Here is a 17910-nt window from a genome sequence, read left to right as displayed (position 1 = left end):
AGGCAGCCTGACTTGATAGTGAGAGATATTAAATGATTGCTGATTTCTTGTCACAACTCTGGGGGTCAAGAAGTTTAAGTATTACTCCCATTTTACAGACTTGTATGATTATCCCAGGGAAATTGTAAAGAAATGCAATAACTTAGTTTTATTATGAAAAAAAAGTCTGAATTCTTTTTCTTGTGAGGATTTTGTACCCATCTATCCATCTGTTGTAGTTATCATTAGGATAAGGTCTTATGACATGGGAAATCTTCCATTCTTTGTCTCAGGATTCAATGAAACTTGAAATGAATGAATTCACCTGCTTTAAATTCTGATTTTTTTTTCTTTCTTCAGTACTATGTCAGTATGATCAGTAAAGCAGAGATTAAAAACTGGGGGTAAGGAAATTGTACCTGTTCAATAAGCTTTACCCCAAAAAAGGGACAATGTTCTGTTATCACTTGGGCAAAATGTCCAGGCAGGATCCTAGCTTTATGATCAGCTTTCTCTTTAGCAATCTCATCGCATCCCTTATGTTGCCCCCCCCCAGGTTTCTTTCCATTTGCAATAATAATAATAATAGTTAATATTTCTGTAGCGCTTACTCTGTTCCAGGCACTGTGCTAAGTGCCTTTATATTTTCTCATTTGATTTTCATAACAAACCTGGAGGCACTATTAACCCCATTTTATAAATGAGGAAATGAAGGCAATTAGAAGTTAAGTGAGTTGCCCAGAGTCACCTAGCTAGTAAGTCTCTAAGGCTGGATTTGAATTTAGGTCTTCCTAACTCCAGACCTAGTGCTTTATCCACTGAGTTACCTGGCTGCCTCTAAAAATTTGTAAAGGTTATAAAGTTATAAATTGAAAGGACGCTCCATTTAGTAGCCACAAAATCCCAAATAGCATCTGTTGAATGGGATGCCTCCTTTGACTTCTTTTGACAGTGATTCTTCACCTCTACCTCCACAATGCACATCTAACTTAGAATGACCAGATTAGCAAGTCTGCCATCACAGTGTCCATCAAGGACATCAACTTCATGCTAAAAGGACATGCTGTCATGCGATGCTCACAATAATAATAAATAATATTGAAAGAGCTCACAATGGAAGGATAGGAAGGAAAAAGCAATAACATCTCATGTCAGGGAGTTCCAAATCTTGTCAGAAATCTTCAGGATTTCCCCATGGTCTCTGAGTGTCGCTTCTATCAACTAGACCTACCTTTTTCTTCAGGATTCAAAATCAGAAGACAGAGGAGTGTGTTTCCCCTCTTGCTTCTTGCCCAAAGTTCAATTGATTATAAATATCCATCTTTGGGGCCACTGTCTGAGATCTCTGATCAAACCCAAATCTCAAGCCTAATAAAAGGAAAAATTACATTGCCGACTCCTCTGACTGTTCTTGGGTCCCTATTCAGTTGAATCTAGGTATATCCCAAAGAATACACCTCACAAATGTATCAGTAAAAGCCTTTCATAGTCTCCCTTGGGTAACTGAAGAATTATTGTATTGTCTGGTACTTACTCAGGCGGGCAAGGTTCAATGTTGCAGGCACGCTGGTTTTCTGGTGGTTTGCTATCAGGGTCACAGTAATTGTTCTGGACGATGGAGTTATCATCTAGCCTTTTACATACCGCCTCTTGCTTCTGGATACCTTGAGAAGAGAGACACCATTAACTGGAATATAATTTCACTTTCCACTATATGCTAGGAACATTCTTCCTGAAAAGCTGCTGTCTCACTCTCAGAGACGTCACCTCTCTACAATAGCTTTAAGCAGCACCACTGGACTGGAATTTCGTATTCTGTTTTCAAGCAAACAGAACATATTCATATTTAGGTACAGGCTGTTTAGATTTACATAGTCTTTCTCCCTCTTTCCCTTATGGGAAAAAAAATCACAATATATCTCCAATTTCTTAACAAAAAACCAGGGGAGAGTGTGTTTCCATGCAAAATTGCTGATTATGTTTTGGTTTAAAATAAAATAGTCGTAGTATAGATCTGATATTTTCTGGAACATATTCCCTCAATTTAATCTGTGTATAGAACAGAAAAGAAGAAAAGCACACATCACATTCCATTAAGGTCTCCATGGCCCGTTTCCATTTGTAGAACTCTTATCTCTCACAGAGCATGGAAGACTTAAGAGATTCTCATGATTTCATCATTCCAACAAGGAGTTAAGTAATAAAATGCTAGTTTCTTCACAGAAATGAAAAAGCTTATGGTGCCAATGCTTTGAAGACATCTGAACATCAGAAATAAATTTTCCTTCAGCTAAGCAATTTGAATCTGATTGACTTCAAACTGTTCACAGTTGTTAAAGCTGAACTTAATTCTTTTTACATTAATATCCCAAACACACACCCCATTCTTAAAAAATATTTTATGTGACCTGCTCACCAACAAGAAAATCGCCTGATAGAAAGATCTTTGAGAAAATTAAAAACACATGATGATTTTTTACTTGATTTGTAAAACAGTTTAAAAAGCAAGTAGATATTCTTAAAACTTGCTTAAAGTAAGTGCTCGATTCTATTAAGAAGCAAAATTCCCTGGTGACTACATTTTGGCCCACGCATTTCTCTCCATGTCCAAGAATCCAGAATTTACAGAACCAAAAAAGTGAGCAAGTCATGATATCAGACAGGAGCCAGTCAAGTACCACAAAGGGGTGCCATGTTACTCATGAAATTGAAGGAGGAAAAAAAATCAATCTAAAAACATCCGGGTAGGCTAAATGACGCTGAAAGTGACAAGAGCTGTATTAGCATTATTGAGTAAACCACAACTTCGCACCTACCTTGTCCCTACACAATCCCTCAATTGTTTCTAAGTCCTCAGAAGAGCAGAGCTGGATCCTGGTTTGGGTAAATCAAGCTGAAACTTGATCTTTCAGGGTAGGAAACCTGTTGCCTAAAGTGCTAGGCACCAAATACTTTCCCTAAAATCCCAGCACAATGCCCAGAGCGTGGAGGCCCCCAGAACTTTCCCTTATGCAGGCTTTAGCCAAAGTTCCCTTATAATTTAAGGGGGGAACAGGAAAAACCATCAAGCCCACCGGGCTAGCTAGGCTAACTCCCTGTGGTGTTTGGGGTGATGGGAGAGAGAAGCTGAAGGAAGTTGTTTTTATGGTCTGCAAGGACTCAAGGTTCTTTCTAAGTGCTTTAAAGCAGAAGAAAGTTCTTTTTTTTTTTTGGTCATTTGATTGTTATTTTGAAAAATACAATTGCAAGCCACCAACTTAATTAAATGGCATGAGGTCCTAAGTATCCATGCATGTCCCTCTTCTCCCTCAGAGATATAGCAAACTTCTCAACTTGTACAAGGGCAGCTGGGAAGTTTTTAGCTACTGAAATTTAGCTTTCTTTTGAAGGAAGATATGATTCACCTCAAGCACATCTATTAGCCCTTCACAGATGTTCTACAGTGTTCACTGGCTATCTCTCCACTGTGTCATCCCAGTGGGCAGATAACTCACTCACTCCACAGAGACCATCTTTGAGACAGATAGCTCTATCATTAGTCATAAGGAAATGACTAAGAGCTACTACTATGGGTCAGGCCAGTGGTCCATATAGCCAGGTCCTGTTGAAGGGGGAAGATACAGCAAGCAGAGTGGGGATTAATGGGGGACAGGGGCCCCACAGAAAGGAAAAGTTTTGTCTTAAAATCAATCCCACCGAATCATACTTTCTTTCAAAAATCTGGGATGTGATGAAAATCTATCTAATCTAGTACCCCAGTTATTCCTTATAAGCAGATACAAATTTCTATCAGCAGAAATGAGACTGGAATCACCCAATATGGTTTTACCACTCAACAAAACAAAAATATTTCTGGACCCTCAATCTGATTAAATTAAATCTCATTAAATTAGGAGAACTGGTCAACTTTGACTGTAAAAGAAATAATCCTTTAATTGAAAAGCAGGGTCACTGCAAACTCTATCAAGGACAAGATAATGATGCTGGCAAGTGAATTTATTAGAGCTTTAAAACTTGACATACAAGATCTAGTTTAGTCCTCAGAACAGCTCTGTGGCAGAGGTCCTATAGGTATTATCCCAAGATACAGATGAAATAACCATACTTCACAGAACTCTTCATAGTCAAGAATGGACTGTACCAATGAACCAAGTGACTGTTCATGGGCACATAGTTAGGTACTGAATCAGGATTCAAACTCATGTCTAAGGAATCAGACTTATAGCTGGAAAAGCTTTCAGAGGTCATCTGGTTCAAAGCCTTGGGAAACTGAAGTCCAGGGATGTTAAGAGTTTGTCCCAGGTCACAGAGGGAGTAAAAAAAAACAAGATTCAATAGTAGCTCTTCTGATTTCTCATTCCATCGTTCTTTCCACTGAACCACATTACCTTCTTGATTTCAAATCCAACATTCTTTCCTCTACCAAACGCTATTGATAAAAAAAGATGATTTTCAAATCCTTTAAAAATTTTTTTTACCAGCCATAGTATTTCAGATGGTATTTCAGTGTACGCTAATATGTACATATCCCTGAATGTTGATTTTAAGTAAAATTTTGTTTTGCTATTGGCTTCAGTTAACAGACTTTTTTAAATACACAAACACACACACATACACACACACATCAATAACAGCATCAACTAAAAATGTTAGGTTCAGAGGCTGAGGATACTTGTGGTGTTTATTGGTTTATTTTTTCATTCAATCATGTTTCCTGAATGCTTTACTATGTAAAAAGTTATATTATGATAGATGCTAATCATCAGAAGCTAACTTGTTTCTGATCACACTGAAAAGGTTTAAAAAATACTAGAGATAGAAGCAAAGTCTTTTTGGTTAACTATCACTCCTTAATTATAGAAGATTACTTTTAATGACATTTTCCATCAAGTTCTCAAACAGCCAGTTGATATTATTCCATGTTTTATGAAGCTGCATTTTTCCCCTCACATTCATCTTTTATTAATTTTCTTCTGAAATGGTATATTAGACAGTGTGGTATTTCACACTCAAGAACTGACTGCACCAATAATCTATTCCAAGACTTCTTACGTACAGCTCTGTACAATCTCCCTCCAACGCCACACAAATCTCCTTCCAGCCTCTATCCCAAACTTGGCAAGACGATAGGATTCTTTTCTTAAAGTCACCAGCAAGAGGAAAGCACTTTAAACCAATGCCATCTAATTAGAGGGATTTTTAAGCACATGCTTCTGGGTTAAGTAAAATTCAGTTTTTAGTTTCAGAAAACTAGAAAACACAAATCAACTGGAAATAATTTAAGTTAAAAAGAGAAAAAGACCAGTTTAAATTTAAAGGTCTCCTAGAATCTTTAAATTACCCATCTTCTTGTACATGGCTTCATTTAGAGTGATCTGAAAAACATTACTAAACAAGTTGATTTAAACCCTTAAGGGAATAATTACAACCAGTTACACAGAAACACTGCTTTCAAATCCACAGATTTATAGTTTATTATAAAAGCCATAAAATGTTCTCCTGACCGGTCAGTGCAAATCTAATAGAAAACAAAACTTCAGTGGTTTAATGTCCATATCACCCAGGAGATATGCAGACTTTAATGAATTCAATTTCTAAATAACCTGCATGACTTCCAGTGGCCAAATTTAAAATTACAAGGGGAACATTTTATTCCAAGATTAAACACCTGCAATTATAGGTATGTTAATTTGGTGTTTGTTTTAGAATTAACCTGCTACCACCCCCTCAAAAATATGGTTTCTTATTATAACCACTAATATAAAAATGTCAGTACTGATATATGATGAATCTGGCATCAATCAATCTGATTTACATACTTGTTAGTGAAAAAAGAGAGTTTTAAACCACTCATCTCATAAGTACAAACATTTGATTTTCAACAAGGAACAGGCACCCATATTGTCTCTTTATAGGTTAGATAACACACATACATGCAGATAGACAGAGAGATTGATACAGAGAAGAGAGGGAAAGAGACAAATAGACAGATAATAGATAGATAGATAGATAGAGAGAGAGAGAGAGAGAGAGAGAGAGAGATACACACACACACATATATATAATTTTCTTGTCAACCCCAAATACTAAAGGTAGTCTATCAACAAAATTCACTATGGGATTATTAAAGGAATGATAGGAAGGGTGATCAATTAATCAAGAAGCATTTATTAAATATAATTGATTTGGCACTAGACAAAGTCCAAAATGAGAACATTCCCTATCCTCAAGAAGCTTACATTCTTCTATATGTGGATGGATAAGTATACATAAAAATATATATAAGAAGCATGAACAATAACAAGGTACTTTTAGGGTGAGGGAGTAGGAACTTGGAAGTAATATATAATATATCTATCATACATATATAGATAAGTATATGAAAAAACTCCAAAATATGTTTTTATATGACTAAAAAGAAAAAAGGTCCCAACTTTATTTCTCTAGTCACATACCACTATAACTGTTCTCATTTTTTCTTAATGCTTTAGGATTAGTATATACTAATGGAAGTCAAATCCCCCAAAATCATGAACACTGGATGGAATCTTTCACATGCTGAACACGCTAACTATCTGGGGGCATACTGAGTTTTTTAAAATAAGGGATCCAGGGGTTCTCATTAATAAAGCTCCAAGGAAGATCCATCCCTGTAGCCAACTCTAGCCAAAGTTAAGAAGTAGAAAAAGATATTGGAGTCCCCCCTCACACTCCTCTTTCCTCCTGCCTTTTCAGTACTGAATCTCTCCTCTCCTCTAGCATTCAGATCCTTTAGAAAGAAAGGAAAGGAATCTGAAAAACTCCATACACACATCCTTGGAAATGCAGCACTGCTCACCATCAGAACCACTCATCAAAAACACTACAGAGTCTGTTTTGTTATATTTACCTAAAAAATATTCTTCAGAAAAGAGACAAAAAAAAAGAGGGAGGCAGAATCTTTCATAAAAAAATATATAGTTAGTGGCTAAAACAATATCAATTTGCTTAACCACAGTACTCATCCAAAGTAGCCAGCAACCAAGGCAAACCAACTAGACTTAGTAATCCAAGCATAAGGCCAGCAATATTAATTTAACCTAAATCCCCAATGCCAACAGCATCCAAAGGAACACAGTAGGGCTGGGAGGAATAAGGGGAGTCTCTTTAATGTTCCCTTTCAGTTTTTGGAATTTGGCTGTCAGAGCCAAAAGTGAAGTCCACCTGCCCTGAAACTGACAACTGGCACACAGGAAAACCAATCCATCCCACCCAAAAGCTGCATCCTTCTCTTGAAGAGTATCCTGCTGTTTTCTTCTCTTGAAACCTGCCCCTCTGCCTTCCCAGAGCACTGTCTTGTGTTTTAAGCAAAATTATTTGATGCAAAGAAATGGCCAGTGTTCTAATAGTTTGCATTTAGACAGAAAGAAAGTTATTTGTTAATTTTTCTTGCCTTTTGTATGTCTATAGTTCTCTTTATCTCTTGATCTAATAACCTAGTGATTTATTCTCATTTCTTATTTTCTCATCTTTAGTCTGTTGTTGAGTTGTTTCAAGTCATGTCCCAATTCTGAGTGACCCCATTTGGAGTTTTCTAGACAAAGATACTGGAGTAATTAGTCATTTCCTTCTGCAACTCATTTTACACATGAGGAAATGGAGGCCAACAGGCTAAGTGACTTTCTCAGGGTCATAGCTGGTGTTTAGATATTAATTGAAGTCTTCCTAACTCTAGACCGAGTGCCTAGAACTCCTTTTCTCTTCTTTGACTCATCCTCTCTGCTCCAGTATCTTTTCTCCCTCTTCCACTTCAAATCTTTTTCAATGATTTAGATACTTCTCCTTCAAACTCTCCACTTTCCAGTAGATCAAACTTGGAAGAGAAAAATCTGTTGGGATTCTGCTGGGATTTGCATTGTTTTGTAGTCCCTGTGCCTTCACAGTGTGAAATACAAGGAAAAAAGCAGCCAGAGGAGCACAGAGGCAGAATACCAAAGAGGAATCAATTAGTTTGAGAGTTCCAGAATGCTTAAGATCTGCATCAGGAAAACTAGTGTTCTCAATTATATTTTGGTTTGCTTAATTAGATGTAGGCGAAGTGTATTGGGAAAGTTCATAGTTTATGCCCTATGAGGTTTCAAAGCAACTGGCTCTTGCTCATCAAAGCCTCCCTTTTAATGATATATGAGACCTGTGTGGCAGAAGGAGGAATATTTCAGGTGATGAGTTTTAATGCTGGTTCCTGTACAAGTGTGCTGTAATTTTCTTGGATAAATCTTTCAGAATTTCTTTCTCTCAAGATAGAGATGCACTCTAACCAAGTATTATTATATGGAAGAAGAAAAATAGCTTAACTTTGTATACACCAGTCCCATTGTCCAAGTGTTTTTACCCCTACTCTCTGGCAGACAGAGCATGCTCAACAGTGATAACATTTGTGATAGATGTTAGAGAAAGGAAAACAGGACCTGTAATCATGTATCCACCACTAACATAACAGGAAGCATTTACAGCTTTTGATCCTTTGATCCTCCTTTGAGCCTTTCAATGAATGGATATACTGTGTGTGTCCTACATCCAGGCTTTGGTCACATTGGAAAAGGAGCTGTTCTTTAAAGCAATAGCAATATGAATTGGTGATAAAAGAAAAAACCAGAAAGCAGAGCTAGGAGCAGAGTGGTTTCACAGGAGGCTCATTGCCTCGAATTAAGATGCTCCCTATGGCTTGAATGCCAAGTTTCAATATAAGGAATAAACAGTATATTAAACCTCAGAACAGTGATCAGGTGGACCTTTCCCTTTTAAGATTTTCCTCCTGAGTGGGAAGGGAATGCTATACCATTCTGCAAAAAATGGGATTAGTGGAACAATTTTTTTAAAGGTTAGCAGGAACCTTATGATAGGGAAAATTTTTTTAAAGACTTGAAATGTCAAATTAGTAAGAACACAAACATTCTGGAAGAATCTTTAAAAGTAAGTAAAAAATAAACAACATCAGCTTCTAGAGCCCTGAATGAGCCAAGGCATGACTGTTTATGAGAGCCATCCCTCGCTGCAGGGGAAGTGTTACATGAGAATGGAGCCAGGTGCAGCTCCTGGCTGTATAGCCTTAGGTTTCAGGTATTGCTATTTTCACAGATGGTGCCTGGATGGGAAGAGGGAGGGAGAAGTAAGAAATCAGTTCAATGATAAAATGTGCTCCTACCTACCATTTCTGAGACTAGGAAGATATTCAGGGAATAACAGGAAAAATGGAATTTAAATTCCTACTCTTTCCACATGTGAGCTTTACTTAAAAGAAATATCATAGGGTCCTAGCAATTCGGTTTAGAGAGGAAAAACCTTTTTTTAAACCCTTACCTTCTTTCCTGGAATCATTATAAGTACTGGTTTCCAGGCAGGAGAATGTGGAAATATGCATTATATGATAATATATGTCCAATCTATATCACATTACCTGCCTTCTTGGGGAGGAGGTGGGTGGGAAGAAGAGAGAGAACATGGCTTGCAAAATATCAGAAAATGGGGGGGGCAGCTGGGTTGCTCAGTGGATTGAGAGCCAGGCCTAGAGATGGGAGGTCCTAGGTTCAAATTTGGCCGCAGACACTTCCCAGCTGTGTGACCCTGGGCAAGTCACTTAACCCCCATTGCCTAGCCCTTACCGCTCTTCTGCCTTGGAACCAATACACAGTATTGGTTCCAAGACAGAAGGTAAGAGTTAAAAATAATTTTTAAATTAAAAAATATATCAGAAAATGAATATTAATAAATGGTATTGATATGTAATTTTGGAGGAAAAAAATGTATTATAATAAGAAAAAAAGTTTCCATTGACTGAAGAGCCTCAAAGCTGAATTGTGTTACCCAAAACAGAAAATGATAGGAAGGAACTCACTCTGTTGGTAGCAGAGAGAATGCTAGACTGGGAGTAATGGGTGAATGACTTCACTACCCCAATTGTGGGTTTCTTTCTCCTTAGGAGTTCAATTAGTTAAATCAGATCTTTAAAGTCCTTCGTAACCCAAAGTAAAAAACTATTGGCTGACTTTGTTGCCCACTATGGCTTCTATCATCCAAATCTCTTTAATACCATTAGACCTCTACTTTTAATGATTATGAAAGTTAGTTGAAAATCATTAAACATATTTTTAAGCACAAACGATATAAAAAGCGGAATCTTGCTATATAGGGCTCTTAAGTTTTCAAAGCATTTTCATATACATGATGATCAAAAGAAAATTTGTTCTTTCCTTCATAATCTAGTTCTCTTCCAGATATCCCTTTTTCCATCCTTCTAATCACCTGTATTTGCCTGTATTTGGTCCTCTTTACCTCCTCATTCTCTCTTATCCTACATATCAACCGACTGCTAAGTCTTACCTGTTTACCTGCCCTATATCTCTCATATCTATCCCTTTATCTTTACTAACAAAGCCACCATTCTAGTTCAGGTCTTTATCACCTCTAGCCTAATACTCTTCCAATAGTCTCTTAATTGATCACCTGCTTTAAGTCACTTCCCATTCCAATCCAACTTTGACATTGCTTCCATGGCTATATTCCTATAGCATGAATGGATCCCTATTATTCCTTCTAAGATCAAATATGAACTCCCTCTTCAAAATCTGACTCCAGCCTACCAGTCTAGGTTTACTGAACATTATTTCCCGCATCATGCTGTCTGTAGCCTTGCCAAATTATTCTCTTGTTATTCATCACATGCAACTTTCTTTCTCATGTCCCCATAACTTTTCATGAGCCATACCCTTTGCCTTTCTTCTCACTTCTACCCTGTAAAATTTCTAGCATCTTAAAATGAGTTCAAACTACCACATTCTTCTTGAAGATTTTATTGATGGCACTAGCTACTTGTACTTCTCCCTGAAATTATCTTGTATTTTTTTACATTATATATATATATATAGAATTATTATTTATTTATGTTGTATACATGACTTTCATTTTTGTCTGTTTCCTCGTCACATAGTGCCTAGCACATAGTAGGTATTTAATAAATGTTTACTGATTAATTGATTAGTATTTGCTTCTCTATCACACCACCAATAAACCTGTAGTGGTTTTGTTGCTAGACAAACATAACACCACTTTTAGTTGGCTTGTATTGGCAGGAAATTATTTAATTCTTATAACAGTTTGGAAAATCTACTTTTCTAAAAGCATCTCTTCTATTAAAGTGAAATTAATTCACGTGTAAGTAGAAAAATCAGCTTGAACCTTAGCAATCCTACAAAATTTTAAGAGCTTATTTTGAAGTATGGAATTAAATACCTTTTTTTCCAGTTAATTCAGCTTGGGACTTGTCAGAGCAATAATCAATACAACATGGAACCAAAAGGCAAAATCTGAAAGCCTTATTCCGAAACAGGTTCATATTGTTAAACAATAACTTGAAATTGCTCAGAATTTCTGGATATATTTTAACTCATTGCTAGCTTTCATTGTTTCACTCAATATGCTACCAAGAATTCCAGATTTACATTAGTTTTTTCAGGATGCACACACTCTCCCACCTTATCCTACTCTTATCACCTGAGTCAGTGCATTTTCATTGGCTGTCCACCATGCTTGGAATTCCCTCTCTCCTCATGTCCTATTCATGGCTTCCCTGGTTTCCTTCAAGTTTCAGCTAAAACCCCACTTTCTGCAAGAAGCCTTCTCTGGTCCCCTTTAAAGTGCCTTCTCTCTGTAATTCTCTCCACTTATTCATTCATTCATTTATTTTTTAACAAAATCTTTACCTTCTCTCTTAAAATCAATATCAATTCTAAGGCAGAAAAGTGGCAAGAGCTAGAGATTAAGTGACTTGCCCAGGCAGTTAGGAAATGTCAGAGGTCAAATTTGAACCTAGGTCTTCCTGACTCTAGTCCCCTCCAGTGCTTTATCCACTGTGCCACCTAGCTGCCCCTTCCCATTTATTCTGAACATATCTTGTTTGTACATGTCTGTTTTCATGTTGTCTCTCCCACTAGACTGTAAACTCCTTGAGAGCAGGAAATGCACATCTGCCTGTCTTTATAGTCCCAGCACTTAGCACAATGCCTGGCACATGGCAAGCCCTTCAAAAATGCTTGCTGACTTCACACACACACACACACACACACACACACACACACACACACACACACACACACACAAACAAACACACATACACACACGCTCACATATGCACACATACATTCAAATGAAGTGATCCTTAACAATTTAAGGCAATAATCAAGCATCATCATAGTTCAAGTCCTTTTCAGATATATTTGGTTTGAAGTAGATCCTGTTTATGGGCTAAAGAAGTCATTTAATAAAATAGCATTTATACAATACCTATTATGAACCAAGCATTGAGCAACCAGCTATACCAATATAATCTCATTTGATCCCAGCAACAATCCTGGAGGAGATAATCGTTGCTATTATCATCCTCATTTTACAGTTAAGGAAACTGGGGCAGACAGCACATTAAGTGCCTTGCCCAGGGTCCCATAATTACTAAGTATCTTAGGGAGGTTTTGAACTCAGGTCTTCCTGACTCCATTTTGCTACCTAACCACCTTATTTATGGATTCCTGGACAACCTTGAGCTCCATGCCACCAATGAGAAACATAACTTACTTTTGGAACAAGGATGCACTTACTGGGCTTTCAAATGCCTATTACATGTGTTGGGTGGGTTTGGGAGGCTGTACAATGCCTGACTGCTTTTCCATTCATGCAAAACAATCCAAAAGCATCCCAGGTTTTTGAGGTGGTCAAGGCTATTTGCAGCTTTGTGAAAAGGATAACAATGAGTCTGCCTTGTAGTTTAGTATGAAGCTGCAATTAAACAGCAGACATGAGAACACTCTGAAAAGTACAAAGTTCTATATAAATCCAAGATTACAAATACTCATGTTATTATTATGGGAGGATGTCGGCTGTGAAATAAGCAGTTGAAGGGAACATGCTGTTATCAGAAGCTCTTTCTGTTTATAAACTGAAAATAGGAAGCCATGATATTTAAGCACACTGAAGTAAAAGGACATCCCAGGAGCAATAGCAGAGTCCGACTCCCCACCTTTCCTCCACTGACAAAGAAAGAAAACATTTTCAGAAAAAAACATATCATTAGAGGACAAACTCTACTTAGATGGGAGAGATGAGGTTATAATCAAACATTTTAGTTGCTTAATGCATTCTGGCCTTCATTGCTATTCTCTGAATAGCAATGGCCCTAGCTATAAACTCAAGGGCAGCTAGGTGGAACAAAAATAGATAGATTGCTAGGCTTGGAGTCCAGAAGATCTGAATTCCGATTTGACCTCAGAGACTTGATAACTGTGTGGCCCTAGGCAAGTAGCTTAACCATGTTTGCCTCAGTTTCCTCATCTGTTAAAAGAACTGGAGAAGGAAATGGCAAATACTCTAGTATGCTTGCTAGAAAAATCCCAAATGGAGTCACCAAGAGTTGGACACCACTGAAATGACTCAACAACAATAGCTACAACCTCACATTCCCTTCTAAGACAACCTGTACCAATGGAATAAGATGACTCATTTGGATCTACCTTCAATCATGTGCCATAAAAATAAAAATAAAAATTTAAAAACAATTCATTAGCCAAGAACACTCTAAACCATGGCCAACCTAAAAAAGTAGTTGAAAGTTATGTAAGCTATCCTAGCAACCTTAGAATTTTAGAAGTCCCCATATGGGTAAGTTTCTCATATGGGGACTTCTAAAATTCTATGGTTCAACAGCTTAGTGTTGGTTCAGAGTGTATGTGGGAGGAGAAAGCAGAAAAATGGCATCTTTTCCAGGTTAATATTTCTCCATAGTACGCTTTAAACACTGATAAGAGGCCAACTAATCAAATGAGCATCAAACTTGTTGCAGTTGAATGGATTAAGTAAATGCTGAGCACAAATGAAAAAGACCAAGTTAAAGAGCTCAGCTGTGACAGTTCATCAAAAACATTCCTGGATAATAACAGACTGAAGGCAGGGGAAACCTTTGTCCTTTGGATTTCAGGCAAATTTAAATTAAGACTTAAAGCAGCTCCTCCTTTTCTCTTTTCTCATTCCCAGCACACTTTGAATTTCTCTCTTTTCCCCTAGGCTGTCAATCCAAGCTATCTGGGAAGTGTCATGGTGGGCAGAGAACTAAGCTAAAGGCCATCCTTTTGTGCCCACACAAACTTTGTGCCTCTGAATGAGGAGGAAGGAGGCAAGAAGTTCTGAGAAAGGCAGGTTAGAGTAGTCTAACAATCTAGACAATCAATAGGAGTGATAATAGTATAAAAGCCCCATGGTCAAAGTGGAAGCTTCAAACTGGAGCAGAAATTTTCTGTCAATAAATTATGATTCCACAGAAGGAAATCAAAAGCTTTCATGACCTTTGTTTTCACGGGACATAAAAATTATCCTTAAAGGAAAATTTTTAAATCTTAGATTCATATGAGGGTTTGTAAGGAAATCTACTACAGTAGAGAAATTCTGCCAACTTTCCACCTTGTCTCTAGATACAAGGCTTTTTTTTTTTTGTAATGTGCAAAAATAGGTGAAAAATAAAAAATATAGAACCTCAGCTTAAGTAAATTGGTTTTGGTGCATTTTTACTTAAAATCTGAGGGTTGATTTAAATAGAATTTTTTTTAAATGTCTTGAATATTAAGAAGTGAAAATGTCTATATAGAGTGAAGAGAAAACTTTGAAAATACCACACTACTAATGGTCAAGAATATATTCTCTCTGGGAATACAACTTTTGAAAACTGATGGGGAAGACTCCTAAGAACTGACCCCGGTGCTTTCTTTAAAGAGAGAAGTATAATTTGTTATCAGTTTCTCTAAAAATTAATCTAACACAGGAGAACTGGCACTTATTTTGTCTTACAAGTCAAAATATACCCACAAAAAATATACTCATTGACTTACACTTTCCTGTTTTTCTGAGATATTAAATTAGGAGGGGGGAAAGGACCTTTGGAAACTTTGCTATTTCTCAAGGTTTCAGGCAATTAATTAAGTATTAATTAAGTGGAGGAATGATACAATCCAATAGGTTAATGAGAACTATGTAAGTTAATTCAGATGTGACTTTCCAAGCTTCCCAAAGGGAGGTAGCACACAGCTAGGATCAACCCTGGTCAAAAGATAGATCCTCTAACTTTATATTTTCCATTCATTCACCTCTCACTTCATGATGGCATTATACCCCTTTTCTGGCCTCTTCCTCCATTCCCTCCCACCCAGCATGCATCTCTGATCTTCTCAGTTGCCAGTTAATTCCCAGGGGAGCCATTCTTATATACAAACTGAAATTCTTCTCTCTCCCTTGAATATATGCATTTTAGTAGGGGACTATTGAAGAAGCATCTAGTATTAGGAGCAGAGAAGATGCTGGTGAGAGAAAGATAGGAGAGGAGCACCAAGGAGACCTTTCTGAGACTCCTCAGTTGCACCCCAGACCAGTATACACACTGAGCAAAGAGCAATGTTTTTCATTTATACATGGAAACCTGTTTAGAAAGCCTATCTAAATGTGATGACCACCTACTAGTCAGAAAGACCACTCATTCGTGAAACAAGATGGCTTTCTCCTATGAGTTTTTCTCTTTCCTTTAAAGGCATGTCAACTCTCTTTTCTTTTGTTGCATGTTAACCCCAGATGAGCTTTACTCTTCTGTGAAAGCCACTTACCTTAGGAAATAACACAATCCTAAAGGTTGCCCAACCAAAACCACAGTGAGAAGGGAGTATTCACATATTGCTAATGACTTTAAGATAAAGAATGTATGACTAAATTCAAAGGATGACCCTACAGGTCAGCATTTGGTGTCTGTAATACATGGACATTACCATGGTTTTAAATTGTTGAAGGATAAATAGATCAAGTATAGTATGGCAGAAACTCAGAAGGGATTGGTATGCTTATACCTTTAAATATACACATTTTGGATAGCTCTATTTGAAAATAGATGCAATTTCTGTCCACATTCATGTATAGTTCTATCAATTTGCACACCAAACTAACCACCAGTCCAGTAGGGGCTTAAGAAAGTTTCCTGAAATAAAGCTATCTTTGGGATTAAGCACTTGGAGTCCAAGAAACATTCCTGTTCATGCTATACAACAACTTGGGTTAAGAGTAGAGAAAAACAACACCCTACATAAGCAATGACCAAGGTTCTGAAATTACTCAGAATTTAATTATCTGAGCTTGAATTTACTTTGGCAAAATCACAACCAGATCTTCAACCACATATACCCCAAAGACAACACCCAATACATTGCATCCCCGTCTTCTTCACCATGTTAACTAAGGAAGTGCTTCATCACTGACTCAGAGCTAAAGACATGACTTGGACTGAATCACCAACATTGCTTCCTGAAGCATTAAAACTTTCCCTTTGGGTCTGCTAAGCAACTGGCAAACAATCCCAACCCTCCCTTATCTAACTTAAACCAGAAAGATCTTGACCTTGCCCCTAAATGTAAGTGAAGTCTGAAGGTTCTGCTGTGAGTAAAACAAACATGAGTGAGGGGAACAAATGAGAATTCTGTCTTGGATTAAGAGCTCTAAGAAAAGATAGCCTTTCTATTTTAACTGAGGACCCCAAATTTCCAGTGACTCACTGAGGAAAGAGAACAAGGTACTCTGGTCAATGACACTTTGACACTTGGTACCTCCACTTCCTGTCCTCTTACCAGTTTCTTAACCCTCTGCAATATGATTTATGATTTCAACACTCAACTGAAACTGCTCTGCCCAAAGTCTTTAATGATCACTTAATTACCAGATCTAACGACCTATTCTCAATCCTCATCTTTATTGAATTGTTTGTAGCTTCTGACACTGGACTACCTTCTCCTCCTGAATATTTTCTCCTGTTTAGGTTTTAGTGACACTTTCTCCTGCTTCTCATACCACCTATCTCACCACCTGAGGTTGGAGAAATGAGAAATCCATGTTCACTGGCCAAAGGACTCTTAGTCCAGTCAATGTGTTTTTCATTTTAAACAAAATAAAAAAAGCTAAAAGAGATCAAAATTGACTTATTTATTTAGACATTTGCATGCTGAAATTGTAATCTTTTCCCTTTTTCAACACTCCACAAAACTCAAGAATTTCACAAGTCTGCTATTTTTATTCTCTAGGGCCATAGAGGGCTAAACTGGGAGAGATGGGTAGAAATTAAAGGAAGATGTATTTCTGCTCAAATATGAGGAAGAACTTCCTAATAATTACTGTTACCTGAAAATGGAATGAGCTTCTTTAAAAGGTAATGAGTTTCTCCATCACAAGAAATGTTAAGAAGACAGCTGCCATTAGTAGTAGTCAGGAATGCTGGAATTCTTGTTTCGTGTAATGGTTGGACCAAATAACCTCTCTAGTCCCTTGCTAATCTTAAATTCTATGCTTTTATGATTCAGAGGTTTATCTTAATGCATTAGTGACCTTCCTCTGGGTCTTTATATCTCATAGAGAGCAAGGACTTAACTCAATGGGCTATGTGTTGAACTGGATGCCATAATATAAACAATATTAATTTTTTCATCCACTTGATTTTTCCTGTTTATATTACTGAACCAATCAGTTTTGAGACACTATGGATCTTATGAAAGAGGCCCTTCAGTATCAGATCTCCAAGACACCAGCATCTTCTAAAACATATCCTAATTTCTAAAGTGAGTAGCTTCTTCTGCAACATAAGCTACTTTCCTTCATTTCTTCTATTGAAAAAGAGAACAATGATTCACCTTTCTATATCTGGAATTCTTAACCTGGGAACTATAAACTTGGTTTAAAAATATTTTGATAACTATCCTTCAATGAAAGTAGTTTCTTTTATAATTTTATCTACTAGCTTATGTGTGTAAAACTGTTAGCCTGAGAAGGGATGTAAAGGTTTCACCAGGCTGCAAAAAGGATCCATGACACAAAAATAATAAGAAAACA

At 37.2% G+C, this 17910-nt stretch overlaps 1 protein-coding gene across 3 annotated transcripts in view; it reads right to left on the bottom strand.

Annotated features, from left to right (window-relative positions):
• Nucleotides 1-17910, bottom strand: part of ADAMTS6 (ADAM metallopeptidase with thrombospondin type 1 motif 6) — a 353046-nt gene that overhangs the window by 43680 nt on the left and 291456 nt on the right. For all 3 annotated transcript variants that reach the window (XR_008917943.1, XM_056824863.1, XM_056824862.1), the window contains one exon: nt 1514-1643. Coding sequence is in view for 2 of the 3 variants with exons in the window: in XM_056824863.1 (XP_056680841.1) it covers nt 1514-1643 (130 nt within the window). In the remaining variant the exon portion in view is untranslated. The remainder of the gene's footprint in view (nt 1-1513; nt 1644-17910) is intronic.

Source organism: Monodelphis domestica, chromosome 3 (assembly GCF_027887165.1).
Source record: "Monodelphis domestica isolate mMonDom1 chromosome 3, mMonDom1.pri, whole genome shotgun sequence".
Lineage (NCBI taxonomy): Eukaryota > Metazoa > Chordata > Mammalia > Didelphimorphia > Didelphidae > Monodelphis > Monodelphis domestica.
The sequence above is the reverse complement of the archived record's forward strand: the minus strand, read 5'-3'. Positions and strand labels throughout refer to the sequence as shown.